Source organism: Cavia porcellus, unplaced genomic scaffold (genome assembly GCF_034190915.1).
Source record: "Cavia porcellus strain 051 isolate PalLab524CR breed Dunkin Hartley unplaced genomic scaffold, mCavPor4.1 scaffold_5, whole genome shotgun sequence".
In the NCBI taxonomy this organism is placed as follows: Eukaryota; Metazoa; Chordata; class Mammalia; order Rodentia; family Caviidae; genus Cavia; species Cavia porcellus.
This window is the reverse complement of record NW_026947488.1, coordinates 96,820,655-96,843,662: the sequence shown is the minus strand read 5'-3', so window position 1 is coordinate 96,843,662 and position 23,008 is coordinate 96,820,655. Positions and strand designations below refer to the sequence as shown.

General features: G+C 40.9%; 1 protein-coding gene across 9 annotated transcripts in view; it reads right to left on the bottom strand.

Annotated features, from left to right (window-relative positions):
• Arhgap24 (Rho GTPase activating protein 24) overlaps nt 1–23,008 on the bottom strand; it is a 705,487-nt gene that overhangs the window by 24,298 nt on the left and 658,181 nt on the right. For all 9 annotated transcript variants that reach the window (XM_063249372.1, XM_003469397.5, XM_063249374.1 and 6 more), the window contains one exon: nt 14,082–14,289. In XM_063249372.1, coding sequence (XP_063105442.1) covers nt 14,082–14,289 — 208 coding nt within the window. The remainder of the gene's footprint in view (nt 1–14,081; nt 14,290–23,008) is intronic.

Below are 23,008 nucleotides of genomic sequence, written 5' to 3'. Positions count from 1 at the left end.
TACTATGAGAACTCTCGGTTCTAACCTGTAGAAATGCCTCTGCATATAGAGACACATGTGTGCAGAGCGCTCCCTCACAAAGGTAGTCATGCAAGCAGAGTACTGGACATTTTGATGTACAAAGACTGCACACAGACACACACGCACATGCACATACATACACAGACACACAGACATGCACACACAGTTCACTTTATGTACACAAGATGATCCAAATAACAAAAATGCCTGGTAGTATAATTGAACTTTGACTTTGAGTAATCTGAGCTTGGTTCTTCTAAACAACAGACTCATTATAAATAAGCAGTGGACACACCCTTCAAACCACAGATATATGCCCACTCTTGCCTTCTGATGGGTGTCTCCCTGGGTAAGTCTATTTGTTGCCCCTTTGAGTCCTTTCTTGTGTTTCCCTCCCACCTCACTGCCTTCTCCTGCCACCATTTTGCTTTTTTGCACTGATTCAGTCTCCCAAGTGCCTCTCCCTCGCTGGCCTCTAGGAGGTGGTGTTTTCCTGGACTTCCTACACAGGACAAAATCAGTTGTTCAGCCCTCACTTTCACCATGATTCCAAAGTACACCCCTCTGTAACAGGCTGTTTTCTGCTTGGTTAGCTATGATATACATACTCTGAAATTCATACCAACAAAACATACCACCATTAATGATAAATGACATGGGGCGTGTGAGGGCAATGTAGCCATTGACCATCAGCAACAAAACCTCCCTTGAAATAAAATTGTTCCTTCCGTGACATTTTTTCTGGATGGATGACATTACATGGAAGCAAACAAGAAAACTTCAAGTCAACCAAAATGTTAATCTCTTGGGATCATTCTTGAAATCTGTGATCCATGATTCTCAAACTGAGTTACACATTAGAATCACCTGGGAAATGTTAATAAACGTTAATGACTAGGCGGCATACACTCTGGCATAATCTTTTATGAGCTGTAACTTCTCTAGTAGCATTACTGGCACTCTAGGTTAGATCATGTATATTGTTAAAAGTAAAATAGTTTGTTCCAACTGCAGGTTTCTCCTCCCACCCCTGAACTTCTTAATGAATCCATGTAGTTGGTATTCATTAGTAACAAATACAGGCAAATCCAATGTTCTGTTGCATAGTTGTATAGGTCGTGTCTGAATACAAATAGTAATTGACTGAATTTATATAGATGAAATACACACCACACAGAAACATACACAATTATTTTACAGACTAGTTATTAGAATTGCCATCACTTAGTTTGATTTAGTATGTGTCGAGATAAATTCATTTTAAAAGCAGTTGAGTTCTAATTTGTCTAAGTAAATAAAAAACATAGACTACAGCATAAAAACAAGTTCTGACTTTTTTCTTATAGCGTCAAAGTAATTTCATGAGAGAGAAAAGGCTAGCAAGATTGAAGGACCTAAAATATTGGTATAGAATATCCAGAAATTTTCCTTAAAGCAATATTACCTCAGTATAATTCTACTTCAAATAGTATAGTTGATGCATACAAAATCTATCCAGCTCCAGCAACAACAAAACCTAATTAAAATCTTACAGGCAACAAAACCTAATTAAAATCTTTGAATGTAAAATGGAAATGCTAAAATTAGAAGGAGGCATACAGAAACACTTCAAGATATTGGTATAGGCAATTCTTTTTCTGGACATGACTCCAAAGGACAGGAAATAAAAGCAAAACTTGACAAATGGGATTACATCAAACTGCAATATGTGTGGACAACGAAGGAAACCATCAACAGAATGAAGAGAGAATCCACAAAATGGAAGAAAATATTTGCCAATTATTTATCCAACAAAGGATTAATATCCAGAACAGATAAAATTACTTGGCAACAAGTAACCCAATTAAAAATGGCAAATGATCTGAATAGATGCTTCTCAAAAGAAGAAATGCAAATGGCCATTAGTAATACACAAAGTGCTCAGTACCACTGACCTCAGGGAAATACAAAGCTGAACTACAATCAGATAGCATTTCACCTTAGCTAAAATGGCTTTCATTAAAAAGAAGATGAAAGCAAATATCGGCAAGAAGTGGAGAAAAAGGAACTCTTACACACTGTTGGTGGGAATGCCAATTAGCACAGCATTACACAGAAATGTAGCAAGACTCCTCACAAAATAAAAAAGAGATCTATTTTATATAAACCCCCAATTCCCCTATTCAGTTGTATATCCAGTGGAAGTGAAATCAGCACACCAGACTCAGGTTTATTGTGGGATCTGCCCAAGTATGGTCAAATGACGAGTGGAGGAGTAAAGTGTAGTCCATATGCACAGTGAACACAGCTCAGTCACAAAGAAGCGTGGAATACCATCACATGCAGTGAACAGATCCAAGCGGAAAAGCTTACATTCATGGAAAGATCCAGACACAGAGAGACAAGTACTGCATGTTTCCTCATATGTGGGAGCTAAAAAAGTCAGCCTGAATGTTCTACAGAAAAAAATAACTGTGCAAAGTCTACCAGGTAGCTATGCCGAAAAGTGCAAGGGTGCTTACAAAGACACTGGCTGATTATCAGTCCAGAACACTTATTTTCAAGTAGCTATGAAGAAACTACGTGTAGTGCAAGACACAGCGTAGATGAGAGAGGCAGACTGACATCTTCCCGCTCACCACATTGCCCCACAAAAGTCTCAGTAATGAGGGTGACGGAGAGAAGCAATGGGTAACAGGTGACCACACTGTAGTTACCGCAGATGACAGCGTTCTAGTGGATGAATGCATGTTACAGATCGGAGGAGAGGATGAAAACCTTTTAAAAAGTCCAGTGACACTGTCATTGCTGCTTTCCCATTTAACACTGTCCTGCTTTCCTCAGTGGGACCCTTTCTCACCACATATACGGTCTGTGTATCGTATTAGTGTTTTCTGTTTGCACCACTGTGAAGAGAAGTCAGAGGGAGAGGAGAAAGAGATGAACCAGATTCTACTGAGATGAGCAAGATTTTATTTCATTTTGGTTTTTGTTTACTTTGTTGTTCCCGGATTGTTTTAAGTCAAAATCTAGTTTAGTTCAAGAGTGTAATATACCCATATTCCGAACAGCATTTTAGAAGTAGAAAACAAAGCTACTTGTTATAGCTTAGACCATAAATGTACCTCCAAAGGCTCATGTATTTGGAGGTGCAACTGCGAGAAGCGGATTGGATCATGGGGATGCTCTGCTCACCAGTGGATTAATCTGTTGATGGGTTCATGGCTGAATGATGTGCTAAGAGGTTGAAGCTGAGGAAGTGGGTCACCGGGATATGGCCTAGCGGGACGTATGGTTGTCTCTGTGTCATACTCTCTCTGTTTCTGACTATCGTGAGGTGAGCCACTTTTTCACCATGATGTTCCTGTCTTAGAGCCAACTAACCATGGACTGAACCCCCTCATCATGAGCCAAAACACACCTCTCCTTTAAGTTGTGCATACTCAGTATTGTGTCTCTGTGGCTAAGACAGTAATATCCCTCACTGAGAGCTACCTACGGCTTTTAGGAAGTTATAAATCCATGCACAGAACTGTGACTTTACACAATGACTCAGGGGTGCCTTAGATGATAAAAATGCCACTTTAATGGGATTTTAGAAGTTATTTCAAAACGTAGCAATTTTCAAGTTTCCTAAATTCTGATCATGAATTTAAGTTTACGAATTTTCTACTTTTTGAGATATCAGAAATATTGTCATTCTTTTATTCAGCATATATAGGTAAAATACATTCTTCTATTAATTTATTCAAAAAAATTTATGAAGTGTTTATACTGTGTCAGGAGGCAGAGACAATAAAAGTGATGAAGATTCACAAAGTTATCTTTTTTGGGTTTAGATTATAGTTTGGCACACAAAGTTTATTTTATGAATACAGAGTTTTAAGTAAATACACAAAGTGAAATCCATGTGAGGATGAAGATGTTTGTTCCATGATACGGTAGATATTTTCTCAACTATAAATGGGAAATTTTCATATTACTATTAATTCAGTGGAGATTTTAACAATTTCTTTACCAGGAATTGTCACGTGAATCAGAAAAATAAAATATTTGAAAACTATAAATCTTCTTATGAGAATATATGAATGGCTCTTAAGAATATAAAAAGATGTTCAATATTAGTAGTCATAGAGAAATGTACCTAAAAATTAAAGTGAGATGTGATTTCATTTTCTCATCTTATGAGAATGCTAGAACAAAAAGTTAGGACATTCACACAATGCTAGTAGTACAAAATAGTATAGTAAGTCGAAGACTGGATTAACTGTTGCCTAAGAAGAAAGGGCAGGAGGTAACAGTAATGGACAGATGGAGTTTCACTGGGTACCAGAAGTGTTCTCTGCAACTGATTTATGCTAACGACTGCACGTCTTGGTACATTTGTTAAAAATCTTTGAGTTGCACCCTGAAATAGAAGAAATATGTGTCTCAATAAATTTCTGTAAAAATATGTAACTTGAAGGGATGCACATTCATGCAAAAATTTATCAGCTGAATTATAAAACTCAAAAACACACTTCTGGAACGTAAAATTTCATAGGTATCTTCTTTCTTTCTGTGGGAGTTACCATGGAGATTTCAAAACAGCCATGCAGACTTTCTGGGTTAGAAACAATGAAGAGTTTATAGTTCAGCATTAGTTCTGTCTCTCACAGATCCCAGTGTGCTGATTTACCTTTCCATACAAATGTCGTGGTCATATTTACAGTGGGACTCAATAGGTGACCATGATAATGGCCATAAAATATGCAGGGCTCTATGGGATGTACTTGACACACATTTTATCATTTACTTTTAGTGTGTTTGTTCCATTTTGTTTATTTTTATTTTTTAGGGTTTTTTTTTTGGGGGGGTGTACCAGGGATCGAACTCGTGACGTTACACTTGCCAGGCAGGTGCTTACACCACTGAGCTAAATCCCTGGCACTTTATTTTTAAATTAATAAATGCATATTTTAAAATGAATAAAATGTTTATTTTTAAATGAATTGCTTTGGGGTTCATTTCTATTGTATATGAGGAAACCAGGTGTAGTCTCAACTCACTGGTCTAGAAAGGAAGCAGGAAGCACAGAAATGAGTCCCATGTCTGCCTGTCACCTAAGGAGGAACTCTGTGACTTCAGCATTCTTTCCTCTGAATAAGAAGACAAACATCAATGGTTAGGAACGCCAAACACTAGAAACTTCATGATGCTATGGGTATTTCTTAAAATTTATAATATGTTAGGTGTCAGTGAGGTCAGCCCAGATTATACAGAAGAACTGGAAAAAAAAAAAGCTCATATTCCTTGCTTCAGAAACATGATACAACACAAGAACTAAACCCATTGAAATGTAAAAGGTTTCTAGTTTACAACCTGTGCCACAAAAAATATTTAATAAACACCCGTTTGTGTATTTTCCACACATAGGATATTGCTCCTGAAGGCCCCTGATTTTTCAAGCCATGGTGTGTTTGCAGGAGGATTCCACAGAGTCACTGTGAGAATTGTGGTTCAGATACGATAAGACAGTGCCATTTAAACTGGACAGTTTAGCTGGAGAGGTGACTGAAACCTGAGTCACTTGGTCACAGCCCAGTGCATTGCCAGCCGGTGGGGCCCGGAAGGAGGTGGGTCCTGGGTGTGCCCTTGGAGGGTACATCTCTCGCTGGCACTGAACCCCTTCTCTGCTTCCCAGGATCCATCACCTGGACAGCTGTCCTGCCATGACGTTTCTGCCTAGGAGTCAGCCAACCATGGACTGAAACCTCGAACCCCGAGCCAAAGTAAACCTCTCTTTCTTTAAATTGTGGTGTCAGGTTTTTGGCCCTAGCAAAGCGAACCTGCCCAACACAGACACCAAGCAGTCAAGAGAATTAAGCCTGCCTGGGCTGGTGAGGAGTAAGCTGACTGTTTTTCCCAAAATGTGGCTATTCCAAGTAATAGTTACTTGGAATTTGTTAGGATATTGACATCAACTCATGCAGAAGAACATCAGTGGGTTCTTTTTTTTTTTTTTTTATTCTCTTCAAATCTCCGGACTATATCAAAGAGGAAGCACCAGCTGTGAATACAAGTCATGTGAAAACGGGACCAGCACTTGCCAAGCTCCATCTTCATCAAATAGAAAGAGGGCCTTCGGGTGAGGCCTGGGAAGGAGCTGGACCCAGGCTGTTCAGTGACAGCTTCGGCTGTCACTTCGTTGATGCTACACTGACCTTCTATTTATGCAAGTAGTACTAGTTTTTAACTGAAAATGACAATGAAAGCGTCCCTGTTCAATGAAAGTGATGAACAGTGAATACATTTCAGCAAAATATCCATAAACCTAATATAAGTATTAAACAGATATGGCTAAAATCGTGATGGTAGAAAATGAATGCCAGAAGTAGGAGAGATGCTCAGAAAATGGTTATCAAACCTTGTCACACCATCATTTGAAACCTGCATACAAGTAGGAAAATGAAGAATTATTGGAACCGAACTGTTGTTCGGGACTTTGCAGGGCTGCCCCCTCTCTGGACTTCTCAGAGCCATTAGGGTGCTGGAAACAAGTGCCCCCTCCCACACACACAGTCAGGCTGGCCCCAGGCTACCTCCTAGGGGTCTGCTCTATGCTTTCCCTACTCTTTTGGGATGCAAATTAATCTTTCTGCTCCTCCACATGCCCTCCACGAGCCTCTTTCCTCCCTCTAACCTTAGCCTTAGGTCTTCTCTTCACACTAGGAGACCAAGGCTTTGTAAGTGTGTCCTCCTTTATTTTTGAATTTCCATAAGGATCCAACCATAAAGGTGCGAAGATCTGTCTCTCAGGTTGCCCTAAAATTTCAGGCTGTTTTTCACAGATGGGAAATTATACACTTTGTGCATCAATTCTAAACTTCAGAAAATAATTCATCTTTCATAGTAGTATAAGACCTATCTAGCACATTGTTGCTCCCAATAAATCCGTGAGGCTGATTTCCCCATCTCTCAGGAGACAACCATTAATGAATAACATACTTTTACCCCATACTCCCATGGTTTACAGCCCAGATAATATTTCTCAAGTTATGATTTTAGCATCATGAATATAAAGCAAAACATTTAGAGGTTTGCTTAAAATGCAGATTCCTAGGTATTCCCCAAGCTTTTAAATTGAAATACCACCAAATGGGTCCTGAACAAATGAATCCCAAGATATTCCTCTATATTACTCTCATGCAGGCTAACATCTGAGAGTCCCCACTACCAAGGCCACTTTTTATAACATAGATCAGTAAAGCCCAAACCCATATGGCTTCCCCGAGGATTCAATTAAACTATGTCTGGATTCCCTGACTTGTACATTTTAAAGGCTGTGATTGTTATTTTGCATTTCTGTGTGTTTAGTTACCAAACCAAAACCAAATGAATAAAAGAGGAGGGGAGGAGCAGAAGGGACAAGGCAATGGCCAGCAGGGTGGGGTGGGCAGCTGGGTGCCTGAGAACGGCAGCTGCTCCGCAAGACCCTGGACAGAATGGGGAGCACCCTTGGCCTGGCACAGTTCCTGTCCTGGCTCCTGAGCTGTGCTTCAGTGCATAGCTATTCTGTTGCCAAGCAGTTAATGCCACAAAGGGACACACAGTGCCAGTGGGGACCTGACCCCCTGTCACTTCCAGACTGCCTTTCCTCCAACAGCTGACACCATCTGGAGAGCTTGGGAACGCAACAGCACCGGTTTCTCCTTTGATTTCCCAGCTCCCACAGCTCACTGCAAGTGAGGGAGTTTACTGTGAAACATGGTGTTTCCATTTGCTTTCATTCCTGCATGCAGGGAACAAGGCAGAAGCGGCTCAGAAATACGATACATGCGTTTAGATTGTTTTGTTCTGAGCACTTGACTGGAATGGATAAAATACAAATTCCTTCAGGCCAGTGAGAAGCTCCTTGCTCCCAACATGCATTTCAGCCCAGAGTCCATGGTACAAGTCACAGCTGCAGTGACAGCATCTCAGGTCTAAGTGTGACATCTGCCACAGCTAAGGAAGAGCAGAAAGTACAGAAGGTGGGGCACGTACTCACAACCCCTGTAAATTCAAATGTCCATTCCAGATATCTTTTTTTAGACACACACCCCCTCCAAGAACAAATACTTCTCACTCAAATGTGAAAGATTATCTTCCAAACTTCAAATGCGCCCATAGCCTCAAAAGCACAGGCGGATTCACATTCCTGAGAACCACGCAGTGACTGGGAAAGTGCTCCTGAGCTAGTATCAAGGAGAAAACGCCAGACGCAAAAGCTGTATGATTCAAATACTTTCACACATACATTTTTTTATTATATTTATATGGCAATTTTACTATACTTGCTTACATGTTCTCTACTGGCAGAGCTGCAGGGTCGGAGAGACTTGAAATATTAATCTTTCTTTTTTATGTTCTTCTATATTCTAAGTCATATTCAAAATGTTATACATTAAAATAGAAATTGAAGAATAAATAAAATTTAAAAACACTTGAGATTGATAAAATGTAACTATTTCTCTCTCTCTTTTTTTTATCGGTACTGGGGATTGAACTCACGACCACACACTTGTAAGGCAGGCGCTTATGCTGCTGAGCTAAATCCCCAGCCCAATAAAATGTAAATATTTTGAACATTGTTTTGAAAAGTTTACTTTAAAAGCCATAGTACAGACTTTACTATTAGTCTCAATATCAACAGTGAGTGATATTAAGGCACCGTAGGAACTTATTTCAAGATTTTAATAAACATATTTTAACAAATGAAGGAAAAAGCTATACCTATCAATTCTTAATGAGAAAAAGCATGATTAGAATAATCAAAGAAAAAACCTTTATTCATTCTTATTAATATGTTTCACAATGGAAATTCTGGTTTTTGACCACACACACACACACACACACACACACACACACACACGTGTGCACACACATATTATCATATTTAGGGTGAACCCAGGCAGACTAACTTTGGTCAGTCTCTCTCTGCTTCCTAAAGACTGAACCCAACTGGACTGCACCATGTGGAACATTGTAGTCTGCCAATTAACCAATTAACTGAAAAGCAGACTGGGCAGTGCACTGCACTTGGACAAGTTTCTGAACATAGCTTTATCATTCCCTGGGCAATTACAGGATTTTCTTCTCTATTTATTTGGCTCATAATTTCATTTTGCCACAAATACTCTCTTCCTTTTGACCTCTTGGTTCATGGATCTGGGAGTCCTCTCTTCCTTTCTTATCAGAATAATCCAGGAATTTGCTTATCTGCCTGTCTGAGGTCTAGAGACTGAAGTTGGGCTCTTTGTTTATCAAAAGGAGAACATTCTAGTTGCTGGAGTGACATTTTATTTACTGGCTTAAAATCCACAGAGGGCTACTTCACTTGGAAGAAGTACCTAGCTCTTGCCCTGATTACAAGGCCTACACACGTGCCTCCCCTCTGCAGAGCACAGCCAACCCTCACCTGCCTGCCCTGTGGTCTGCAGTCTGGGGTGCTGGGCCCCTGCCAGGCTGTGCTCCTGCTGCCCTCCATGGGACGGATGACATCTCCATCACTGGGGAGGACAGGCTTCTCATCACTCAGGCTAAACCCAAAGTTTGCGACTCCAGGAGGGAAATGAAATCTCCCCCGCTGCACTCACGACACAGCAGCACAGCACCCTCAACCCTAAATTTATTTATATACCCCCCGTTTGCTCACTGCCTATCTACCAGCTGGTATGCAGAGCCCAACAGGGCCTCACCTCCTCTCACCTAGCACACTGGATGAGGCACATTATTTGTTAGATGGATGGTGCACAAAGTAGACGGGTTCTAAATATGACTGTGGATAATCTCCACAGCAACTGTGGTTTGAAGGCTGGAGTTTTCAACCAAACCACTACAGATCCCTATTACTCCTACTATAAGGAAGCAAAGTCAATTCTTAACCCTTCTGATTTGAGCTGGCCTTATACTCTGCCTTTGATTGACAGCAGTGAAATATGATGGTCCACCTGTCTGAGCTAAATTTTCATGGGTCTTATGGCTTTTTTGAATCCTTGCAATCCTTTGAATCCACCACAAAAAGGTCCCAAAATCTGGCTAAAGTATAAAGCCCTAAAGGGAAAGAGAACCTCCCAATCAGCATCAGTCATGCTGGGTGGCCCACCTTAGGATCAAGCTTGGGTGGGAGGCACCCTTGGGTGTGGCAGATGTACTGAGTCCCCTCAAGCAACCAGTACCATGTGGACAGAGACAGTCTCCACAGAGCACTGTCCAAAATCAGACTCTGGAAAAGTTGTTTCAAGCCAGAAAACTTCCGAGGTTTTATGCACAGCAGTAGATACAGTACAGTCGCTGGTATCTGAACGGGAAGTCACGACAAAAAAGCCCAAAAAGAGATTATGTTTCCTTTAGATCCAGACAGCCTCTGCAGAGTCAGGGAGTATGGGGAGCAGTTACAGGAGTGCAAAATCTTGCTATTAGAAGCAGAAGTACTTTTTCAACAGTCCTGGAAACTCAGCAAGATTAGAAATCACCAGGACATGAACTGGCAGGTACTTGTGACGGGCTTGTGGGCTCGCTGAGCAGGCCCCGGCCAATGCACAAGGAGTAGCTGGTCTCTTTCATTTGTGTGTCACAAGGTAGTTCCGGATGGAGGTGAGTTGCGGGAGGAATTCTTGCATTTTGGAGAATTTCTTAAAACCACAGTGGCCCTAAGACAGCATCTCTAGATGGTAAAAGATTCCAGCAGCCAGCATGATCACAGCACAAAGGTAAAAGCAGATAACAGCATGAAAGTAAACACTGAATACCGAATGTAACCACAGATCCTTACTTCAAACTTCTGACATCCTTCGCCCTTCACGGGTTCTTGCAATAGCACACATCTTTCCTGGAATTTTGTTTAGCCTCTGTAGCATGACCCATTTTACACAAAACACACACATTTTACATGAATTAGGAAGGATATTTTGTGTAAAGACTATAAAATGTGTTATTGTCAGTCAATATTCATTGAGAATTTGATTTAGAGCTAATTTTATATAGGGCTCATCAGCTCTTACAACAGCCCTAAAATATATGAATCATCCCTACATTCTCCCACATTAGCAAAGATTTGCTATAGTAAAACAATAAATGCTCATGGCAAAATAATTTTAATGAATATGCAATAATTTCATCTTCATATAAATAACATTTTAAGGAGACATGGAAACATTATTTTCTCATGAAGTTAGTTGTAGAAGGTGTCTTATGTATCATTACATGGTATTCCAAAGACACTGTTGCCAGATTTCTATCCAGTTCTGAAACTCACAATGTGTATTTCTTTTTTAAAATATATTTATTCTAGACAAATGATTATTTATCTGCTGTGGACAAGCCTCAAGAATATAACCACTTCTAAAATTCTTCTACTTCATGAGAAACTAAAATAAACTTTCACAGTTAAATACATACTAAGAGAATATAACTAACAATCAGCTCTTCTTCTTTAAAGCACAGAGTGAGACACACAGCATCCCATACACAAAGGATTCACAGCTTTGAAGTTTGTCCCCTGATGCTAGTTTTAAATTAAGTTTCTTATTTCCACATCTAAAATTTTCCTTGGAATAAATGCATGAACCTTTATAAATTGTTGGAATGCCTTTGTCAAGGTCAGAATTTCAATTAGTCAATTGACTTTGTCTCGTTTTTCCTTTCTGTGCTCTAGCTTGGGTCTGGAGCAAGGCTCCACTGGTACGGGCTGAGCCCCTGCCTGGCTGCCAAGGGGCGGGTGGGTGGGCATTGGGGGCAGATTCCTGAAGGGTTAGGACTCCGCCCTTCCTCTTCCTTCTCATTTCTGTCTGGTCTGTGAGCCCTCCTGCACCTGACAACGACCTGCTACAACGACACAGGCCCAAAAGCCAAGGGGCCAACGGATCCAGGGTTGGGACAGAAGGAATGAAGAAAAACAAACCTTTTCTCTTTTTTAATTAGTCATCTTGGATGTTACAGTAGCAGTAATTAACACATTACAAAATCAACATTTTTCTGTAACTTTAAGACCTATCCAATATTTTCTGACATGTACGAACCCTTATTCATTTACACATACCCACTGTTGGAATAGTAGATCACTGGCTAATTTTGACTATTATAAAAATTGCAATAAAGAAATTCATACTTCAGTTTTTCTTCACATATCTGATGCTTTTCAAGAAATGAAATTTCTTGCTTTAAGGCTCTTGAAAGAAATTAATGAATTACTGTATTTTGGAAAGACTGCAATCCCCGGTACCAATAAAAAAGGAAAAAGACAAAAAAAAAAAAAAAAAGAAAGACTGCAACAATTTTCACTCTCATATCCTGGTATCTACTACTTTACACCTCCCTGAGTGTTAACATCATAATTCAGGGCTCTGTTAATAGGACCAACACCAGGTATAAGATGATGTAATACACTTGCTGGATCAGAGTCCAGACCACTAGTGATGCTTCCTGCACCTCGTGGTTTCAGACTTCTTCCTTCATATCTGTTCTGTGGAGCTGTGTCTCTTTAGAGACACTTCAGAGTCTTACACTTCTAAAGACAAAGAAAACTTAACAGATTTGATGGTCTAGATTTCCTTTCATGACAATTCTCATGTCGTGAGCTGGTCATCAGTCTCTGCTCCTATAGGGACTAGAGCTTTGAGGAGGCCGTGAGAGCTGAGGATGGGGTCTAAGGACTGTAAGAGCACCCAGCAAACTGTGGGAGCCCCTTCACCCTCTAAAGAGAGATTGCCAGACAGCAGACACGTGATTTCCTGGAAGCGGAAACACAGCCACTCTAGACAATCCCTTCCTGGTACGTACAAGCCTCCTGGGTCCTGGTGCTTTGTGAGAGCAGCCCTCATGAACTAAATGCCCAGTTCTCAAGAATCAACGCTGTTCGCCAGTGGTGGCTCATGCCTGTAATCCCAGCACTCGGGAGGCTGAGGCAGGAGGATCATTCGAGACCAGCTTGGGCTACAAAGTGAGCTCAAGGCCAGCCTGAACTGCATAAGGAGACCCTGTCTCAAAAAGACCAAAAAAAAAAGAATCAACACTGTTCTTACCCACAAAGTTCAAAACTGAGGGAAAATCATTCCTAAAGGCTAACATTGCTATAATACTGAACAAGCTGTGATTAGTGTCCAGTGAGACTGGAATGGCTATGATGGGCCTGTAAGCATTAGAACGAAGTGTTCCATTAAAATACATGGGAATAAAGGAGAATTCTCCAAATTTTCACATGGAAAAACTTCTGCTGTAGGGGTCAGGGGTTTATTTCGGCGGCGTAAAAACTTCTGTTATGCAATGCTAAACAATATTAAGATAAAATACTATTTTTTCTACTAAGGTGTAGAAGGAGATAATTCAGAAAATATTAATGGTAATTAACTAGTAGAGTTACAAATGCTTTGTATTTTCTTCTCTCGAAATTGTATTATTTTTGAATTTCACCATATTATACTTCCTCTGGTTTCCTTGTAAATCCACTGTAATTTAAAACAGAGTTATACATTTAAAAATGTTTTTATTATTGTAACAATGTTATTTTTAATTGCACCACAGCTAACCCAATCTCTACTTAGTTCTTTTAATGAATTAACTGAAAGACTTAACAGAAAAATCCAACAAGATTCCTATCTTATATGTTCACTTTTCTAATGTTAAAATTTAACAGAGTTTTACTTTAGAATCAAAGGAAAAGAACAAGCTACAATGTTTTAAGGTAGCAAAACAGGGCTGAAACACTAAAATCTCAGAACCCTGGGAGGCTGATGCAGGAGGGTTGCAAATTTAGACCCAGGCTGGGTAACTTAGTGACTTAGCAAGATCCTGTATCAAAATAAAACATTTTTTTAAAAATAAGGGATGGGGATCTAGTTCACTGCAAAGGCCCTGAGTTTAAGCTGAGAGGGAGAGAGGGGAAAGAACAAGAACACGGCCATCTAAAGTGCTGGTTTTCACTTTGTAACTTAATTACAACAATCCGGACCTGCGTGGCCCAAATGACCATTCTAACCAGCAAGGCCACCGTCAGAGCTGTGCCTTTCTGCCCGGTGTGTGGCTCTCCTAGTGAAGGGCGGGAGGAGGGCATGGACAGGTACCTGTCGAAGGACGGCTTCTCCCCGCAGTCGAAGGCATCCTGCAGCTCCTTGACCAGGTTGGCCTGGCCGGGCAGCCGGAAGAGGCCCTCCTCCTGCAGCCCCCGCTGCCGGATGAAGTCCACGCACTGCTCCACCAGCATCGGGGCCAGGCGGTTCCCATACCGCTTCTCATAGCGGACGGTGTCCTCCAGCTTCTGCCCAAAGATGCCTGGAAGCACAGGAGAGCGCAGTGAAGACCAGAACACCACCGCTTCAGACCTCATGGTTTAGCTTCTGAAGTCAGCAGAGAGGAACAAACGAGTCTACAATGCTAGCCGGTACCCCACAGTGGTATTTCCCACCCTTACACAGCAGTTTCATTAGATACAGTTCTCCAAAGGGAAAGGGTCCTCATGCCACTCCCTCCCTGTCCTGTGCTCAGCTCAAACTACTGTTTGAAGTAGAAAAACATCATTACAAATATACATTTTGCTTGGGGTTTTTATAGTTTTTTTTTTTTTTTCTGGGACAGAAACTGAATTCAAAAGACAAAGGTAGGAATATTCTCAAAATGTTAGTTACAATTTAGTTTCCTTATGTTTTATTTCATGCACGATTTGCACTTCATTTAAATTCTACTCATTTCTCTTTTCCTCTTTGTTTTCATTCAAGATGTCATGACTAATGAAAATGATAAAACCAGGAAAATAAGCCATGTTAACAAAGAAAGGGGATCAAGGGCGCGGAAGGGAAGCAGGGCCGGGAGAGAAAGGGGCTAAGCCATGCGCTGCCCCTGGACCAGCAAACATGAACCGCACACGCACTGATAATTAGACATATTCCCAACAGCCTTTTCCTTTTCAAACCTTAAACTACACACTCATTTGAAACAGGAAAACTAAAATCAGGAAGCAGTGAACTCCAGAGTGAGGAGGATGGTTAGCCCGGCAAAGGGCATCATGGCCTCTTCCTTGGTTTACAGTGGCCAGCACTCAGTGGTAACAAAGAGCAGCACGACTTTTAGCCAGTGTCATCACTGCTTGCAAAATATCTCTCAGCACTCACTCCTCATTGTATGGAAATGAACACCCCAGTGCTCCACCCTTGGTGCCCCACTGAGAAGAGACAACTCCTCTTAAATACATTCATATTGGGCAGTGGGTGGACAAATATGACCGCCTTATGAGAAAAGGAGAGAAGATAAAGCCAAAGCACACTTGGCTCCAACATTCTCTGATGAAATGAATCTTTAAGTGTCATAAAAGGGGAAGAAAAGTGAACATCTGTTAAAATGATACAAGCCTCCAAGGTATGTGAGGAATTATTTAACAACCATTAGGCTAATATTTGATAATCACAACAGATGCTGCCCTCCACTCCCCCCCCCCCCGAAAATTCATTTACCTACGGATTCAGCAACATGAAACTAGCACATTCCAGCAATAAAGACCTACTTCCGAAGAGGAGATTCAGGGTCCAGGGAAGGACACCGACAGGAAATAAAATGACTCCACACCCGGTATCACACTTAGCACTCATAGACTTCATGCATTCCTTTCAGAAAGTAAGTTTTCGGGACCTAATATCAGTACTCAGGAGCACACCAAACAGAATCAGAAAATGGTATTTTTGGAAACCAGTAAAGACTGGAGCAGGTAGAAGGCCCATTTAATTTAGTTCACAGCCTGTATGACAAGCAGTTCCTTGATAATAGTGCGTCAAACTTTATTCAGCAATTCATCACTCATTCTCTGATATCTTCTCTTGTTAGCGCTACTTTGGAGGCTGAAAAATGAAATGTTTGTTTTATGTCTCCTACACCGAGGTGCCCACATGACAGAGTGCTGGCGAGCAGTCTCGGAGACTGGAGGGAGGCTCGCTTTGTGGATGGCAGGAATGGTCTCTGTAGCTGCCAGCCACCCCTTTTCCTTGTCTCTTCTGCTTTGCAGTCCTTCTATGATGCACGGAGAGGGGGAAACATGACTACCTAGAGAGAACCGAGGTGATACAGCCGGCGAACGGATGTGATGCCAATAATAGCCACAGGAGTAATTTTAAGAAAGGCAGCAGTTGGGTCTTGTTTGCTTTTCATGGCTTGGAGTCATCACTTGGATTTAAAAAATTTTTTAAAATATTTTAACTGACTCACAAAACCATAAAAATTGTACATATATTATGGAATACTGTGCAATGTTCTGATGCACATGTGCAGTGTTGGTGTTTAAATAAGTTTAGCATATCTGTGCCTTCGAACATTCCTCTTTTTATGGTGAAAACATTAACAATCCCTTTTTAGCTCTGGAAAGAAATGAATCTATCGGTAACCATACCCATGCAGCTTGCAAAGCATGCCACAGCTTCTTGTACCTAACTGCACCTTGGTGCCCCAGGTCCAGCCTCTGCCCAGCCCTTTTCCTCTCCAGCCTCTAGTACCCACCATTCCACTATCAGCTTCTATGAGATGAGAATGTTAGGGTCTACCCAATGATCTCCAGCTCTGTCTGTGCTGTAGGAAGGATAGGCTTTCATCCTACTATGCCTGGAAAGCATCCCACTGCGTGTATGAATAACATTATCTTTACTGACCCGTCACTGGATGGACCACTTCCTGAGAATACTTTGGGAACGATATGTCTGTTCATAGATGGGAAGAATTGATGAACACACGTATCTCCGTGCGTCTGTGCCCTTTTTGTTACATTTACTTCTAAATTTAAATATTTATTTTTATAGCTGCTTTAAGTGGGAACTCTTTCCTGTCCTCATCTGGGTATGATATGGGTCCATGCAACAGCCACCTTAACCCTCACGCCGATCACAAGGGAATGTGAGTAACAGGAACTGAAATAATGAGAGCTCTTTCCTCAGGTAGGCTTTTAATGTGAGAAAAAGAAGCCTTGTGTGTTTAAGCCTTACTACCTGAGTTTTCTGTTATTTGCAGTAAAACAAAATCCTAGCTCATTCTGTGGTGATACTGGATTTCGGGTGATAGCCCCATGTCTAAAATCAAGGCTTGAAAATTTGTTATGAGTGGAGAGTATTGACTCTTTTTCTATGAGTCATTTAAAAACAAATGCTTATTCATCTGTAATATCTCAATTCCATCCTGCCCAAATGAAGGAAATAGTTTTACAAGACACTTGTAAGTCATTAAAAATAACATGCTGACATTCAAGAATAAATTGTACATATGTACAAGTTTTAACTTTGGATATTCTCATTGGATTGACAAATACATTACATAAGTTTTCTCTGCACTCCCAGGAGAAAAATACAGTAATGATTTTTCTTCCAATTTAACTCCTAGGAACACTACAGACAAGAGCTAAAACCTTCCAAAATTTAGTTATATACAATAATGAAAAGCAGTCAAATGTACTGTTCTCAAAACTTTCAAGGTTTGCTTTTTGGCAAACAATTTAAGAGATGATAAAAGAAAGGATATGATTTGCTGCAGGTATATCTTTGCGATAAAAAAAGAATTTACCTAGAAAGCACAGCAAGATCCCACACTTTACTATGCTTGTACCACTATGTACCAAGCCCTGGACGGATATATCCTTCCACTTTTCATCAGAAATATATAATGTAGCCACCACTCTCCCTCCTCACAGCTGAGGCAAGGAGGGCTTACAGAGTGTGAATACTTTGCCTAAGGTTAGTTATGCACACCAGATGGCAGAATGGACGTCTTGGCCTGGACCTTGGCAGCTTTAAAAGCTTTGAGATTTCTTCCTTTTTGCAGAATCACAGTTGTCACGAGTCTTCATTTTCCAGTCATTTAAATACTAGTGGATTCTAAAGTAAGCAAAATACTGCACCTGCTTACCTTTTAAAAAGCGATCGTAGCCAAGCTGTACCTGTTGATGCCGGGCAGGTCATTAACAGTTTACCTGCTTTATCACATTCGAAGCCCTCAGCACCCCATGAGGCAGGCACCTCCTCTACCACACTCCAGGAGTTTGATACCACGACAAGACAAGCGATCATGGCTCATAGTGCATTGCTGAGCTGAAGCGTATCAGGGCTTCCCTGGACATCAGTCAGTCACACGATGCTGGGTGGCATGCATCACAGCTGAAGGCAGAGGTGGAAGGGGAATCCTGCCTCTTACTATGGCTTCCTGCCCTGGGTCCCTCTCCTCACAAGCCAGGGGTGAGGGTGTATGCTGAGAAAATGTCAGGTAGGTGGAAAAACACCACCTAAACATGGAGAAGGAATAAACTTTGGCATTTCAGCAAGCATGTTTGTTTAGCAATATAATGGGTAAGAAGTTTGAAGCATGTAGACATCACACAATATGATTTTAAATTCCTATGGAAATATGGTAGTTTTCTGCTACAGAACTGGCTTTGTAATGAGTTAATGCAGAGTTCCTATTCTGGGGCATTGGAAATAACAATACATCAAGCATTTCGGGCGTTAAATATTAGGTGTGGGTTAATCTCCTGTAAAGGAATTTTTTTGTGGAAAATACTGCTGGGGTAAGAAAAATACTTTTAAAAACATTTCATTTAACAGCTCCTTAAGGGGAGAAGTGAGATTTGAAATTTTAAAATTAACAACAAAAAGCACAAAGGTCACACATACTGCCCCTAGCTAGCAGCACGGCAAAGAACTCCCTGATTAGTAGATCATTAACCAGAATCCTCCCTGGTGTGGGTCATGCAAACAATCCCAGCTATGCCCATTTAGTTCTCCGTGAGGTCTCACAGAAACTGACCGTGCCCTCCCCAGGATTTCTCGGTGACACTGGTATGCCAGGCTTATTTCTCTGAGAGCATCCTCACGCTGCCATAAAGTGCCACCAGGAGGGACCTCTCACCAGACGGAGAGGGCAAATCACACAGGCGAACTGGTGACATGTGTGAGAATGTGGGATAGAGAAATCCGAAGCTCTGCAGGGCTGCGTGCTCTCCTTTGCTAGTGACTTACCTGGCCCATAGGGAGCAGCACTGTGCCTTCAGATTCATACATTCAAATCTCAACTTTCCTAAAACTAGGCAAATACACAGTCGGCCGCCTTGAGCTCTCTGTGCCCTGTGACTAAATATCCTTCTCCCTCCCTGATTCTAATAACTCCAGCTCCATTTCATAACGTCCTATCGCCTACTACATTCACTGTGAAGGCATTTTCTGACATTACTACCAACTTGCTGGTTGCCAAACCACTGTCAGCCATGTTACGTTTTTGTATTACTTTACACTTAGCATCCTATAAAACTGCCAACCTGGCTCCTCCTCCTGACACCTCTCATTTGTGTCACTCTTGCCTCTGGGAAGGCTCAGTCTTTCTTGACCATGTGACCTACCATTCCTTTTTCCATTTCTTGGTTGCTTGAATTCTGCCCTCAGTCTTTACTTCATACGAATTCTGTGATGGATGCTGCCCAGTCTCACAGTATATCAATCATTCCCAGATTTGTACCCTAAGTTAGGCTACTGTGATTAGATATTTAAGTGCCCCTTATGTCTTCAACAGGGATAATCTGAGAATATTCACAAAATTGGAATTTTTAAATAAGTCATCTTTTCTTTGAAACTTTGTAGTTCCTGTAGTCTTAACTTGATTACTGGTACCACTGGTTCCCCAACATCACGACGTCAACTTAGATTTTCCTTTCCTCATGCCACTTGGTCAACTACCACGTTGGCTGCCTCCAAATGCAGGTTACACAGTCCACAATTTACACAGCTTTTTGAAGAGCAGAACTCCCGACTGAGGTACATACTGCCGTCACATTTCAATCCATCACACCACTCTTTGACTTCATATCCCCCAATGGTGCCCACTGGTCTAACTGTGCAATCAAACTCTTTTGCATAAATTAAAATCCTAACAATCTGGGTTCTGCCTCTTTATCCAGCCTTTCATCAACAGTTTCTAGGTTGCACTGTGTGTCAAGCATTGTGCCATCTCCCCCTCATTCCTACTGTGTCCTCAAAAACATCCTTCGTCAAACCACACCCCCACTGGCAGTTTTCCTAAATGAGCATGGCTAGTAGGTAGGTCTTGCTTCACGAGTCAGAGAAGGAAATCACACTCTGCAAGGTTTAACTCACATCATCTCCTGTGTTGTCTTCGCTACTGTTCCCACAACCTCCAACCTAGTGTCAAAGCACAATATGCTTCTTATTTGATTTCTTAGTGCACTGCTCTATAATTTTTTAAAATGTTCACTTGTACTGCCTTAGGTCTCAATCATCAAAAAAGTATTGTACTTTTGCAATTATTATAACGAAATAATTATTTTACATCTGTTTTGATTATTATAAATATTATTGGAAAGTAGCTGTATACCACAAATATATCATGAGAACTACAGAGGAGTTTCAGTAGATTTCCCAAAGTACCGCAGATAAAATGTCAGAACTCATTTTGGTCCCAGGTCTATAGGACCCCAAGGTTCAGGCAGGTTGAATACTCATTTTCTGAAATTCATAGGGCTGTAAATGTGTTTCAGATTTTGGAATATTTGAATATATGCACTAATGTATCTTAGCAATGGGACCTAAATCTAAATGCAAAATTCCTTTCTAATTTACATACACCCTATACACATAGCCTGCAGGAAACTCTCTGCCATATTTTAAATAATTTTGTTCATGAAACAAACTTCCCTGGTGTGGAATTTTCCATGAGGGCCATCATGTCAACATTCAAGAAGTTTCATATTTTGGACTCTGGATTTGCAGATTTGGGATGCCCAACCCGTATTCTCTTCTACATTAGGGAAGACCTCTGATTTGTGTCTCTAGAATGAAGTGTCAAGATGAGTGAGGCAGGAGTGTTCTGAAAACATTTGAGGAATAATTATCTATATGAGAACAAAATACAACCTCCATAACATAGGCAATAAATGAGATACAGCATTATAAAATTCAACTCATCAAAAATTCTTAGTGATGACATTAATTTCTGTAAAAATCCAAGAATATAAGTGTCCTTGTGTGTTGGTTACTTTTCTCTTGTTGCTGAGACAAAATATCTGACACCCAAAATTAAGGAAAGACGTATTTAGCTCACAGTTTGTGGAAGTTTCAGCCCATAATCAGCTGGGTGCAAGGCAGGGTGGCGTGGCAGAGGGTAACAGTTCATGGAGGCCAGAAGACAGCAAAAGCAGCCAGAGAAAATAAAAAACAAAAGGAGGAGCACAAAAACAGACTCTTCCTATCTCGTATACTGTATATAGAATATATACCCTAGGGTGGGCGCAGCACTCACACCCATAATCCCAGCACTGTGAATCAATCATCAACTCTAAAAGCCTGCCCCCATGACTGTATGAGGCTTTGGGGTGACACCCAAACACAAACTGTAACCCTTCAGTTTGCTAATGAGAGGACAGAAGCTCAGAACCATAGTTTCACACGCTGTGGAATCTGTGCGTAGTGTTTTCCACCTCTTCTGTCTGTGGGTCCGTGGTCAGCCACAGAGGGAATTTGCTTTACTTTTCCTGCTGCTGACTCCAACTTTGCCACCAGGAGAGACCTGGTCATCACCAGGACTGTAAGAGCTTCCAATGAACATTCACCTTTGGTAAACAGATAAATCAAAATAAAAGACAACATTTGAGCACAGAATTACGAAGGAAAGGCAGCCAAAATTTACTTCAACCTGTCTGTAGCTTTCCAAGTGGCCAAAAGTTCTTATGTAACTACAAACCCTTAAATCCGAGGAGCTAGCAGTCCTAATGAGTCCGGAATGGTTGGTGGAATTCTGACTACTTCACAGTCAGAAAGAGGACAGAAGTGAAAGACAAAGGCTTGGAAATCTGAAGAAGCTGTTACGGGTTAACACAGTGATCTAGGAGCCTATGCCTTGGACCAGTGGGACACGACAGAAATCCCTTGCATCAGGTACTGAGCTGTGCAGTTTACATGGCTTTCTTTATTGGATGCTCCCAGACCTTGTGCAAGGCAGCCTTTCTTCTACAAATAGAAAACTTGACTCAAAGATGCTACTGTGACCTATCTGAGGCCACACATCTACAAAAGAGCATATTTGGGTTACAAGTATATATTATTTTAAAGTCATCTTTCCCCCACTATATTATGTTACCTTTATTCAGACATTTTATAGTTATGCTGACCACTTTTGTAGGGTCATATAGGAGAAAATAGGACTTCATGTAATTGAGGTAATGCTGCCTTTTCACATGAGCCTCTCAGGACTGTGTACAAAATTTGCTACAGTGTTTACAAAGGTTAACAAGTTATTACTTGTTTATTACCCTCAAGTTATTACTTGTTTATTACCCTCTGTGATTTCACAGGTTTTTAGGAAACCTGGTTTGTTTATCTTCTCATTCCTAGCATAGCTTGATAGGGGGGTCCAAAAACCTTTGATATATGAACTATTGAGCTACTGATTTATAATTTAAAATGATACAGATTTAGGTAGTAACATTTTTGTTAGAAAAAAAAAACTTAGAAAATATGATTACAACAATAAATCCCAAAGAGAATGTTCCTATGATCCACCACTACTATGAAACTGTCCTATTTTAATTCAACATGGCCTATGGATTAGCAAAAAAAGATAGGTAGAGATATGGACTTTATCGGGGTATCATCAGTCTTGAATGCTTTACTGAAAAAATCTATCGTTAAACTTCACTTTAGGAGGATGTGTGTGTGTGTGTGTGTGTGTGTGTGTGTGTGTACAAATGCTCACAGTCACTTAAGGTGGCTACAAGGATGTTTTATTTAAGGGCCACAGACTAAGGATCATTCTGGGTTTGATGAAGAAGCAGAAATGTAAGACATCTTGTTCAAAGGGTCAAATCTAGATGAGAAATGGAGGAGAAGGCATCACAGCAGAGGAAACAGATCGAACAGAGACACTCAGGAGGGGCAGGGCATGTGTTTAGGGAGAGAATGTAGGTCAGCCTAAGGAACTAGGGAGTTTGCACAGCAGGTAATAGGCGTGGCTAGTTTTTTAAAAG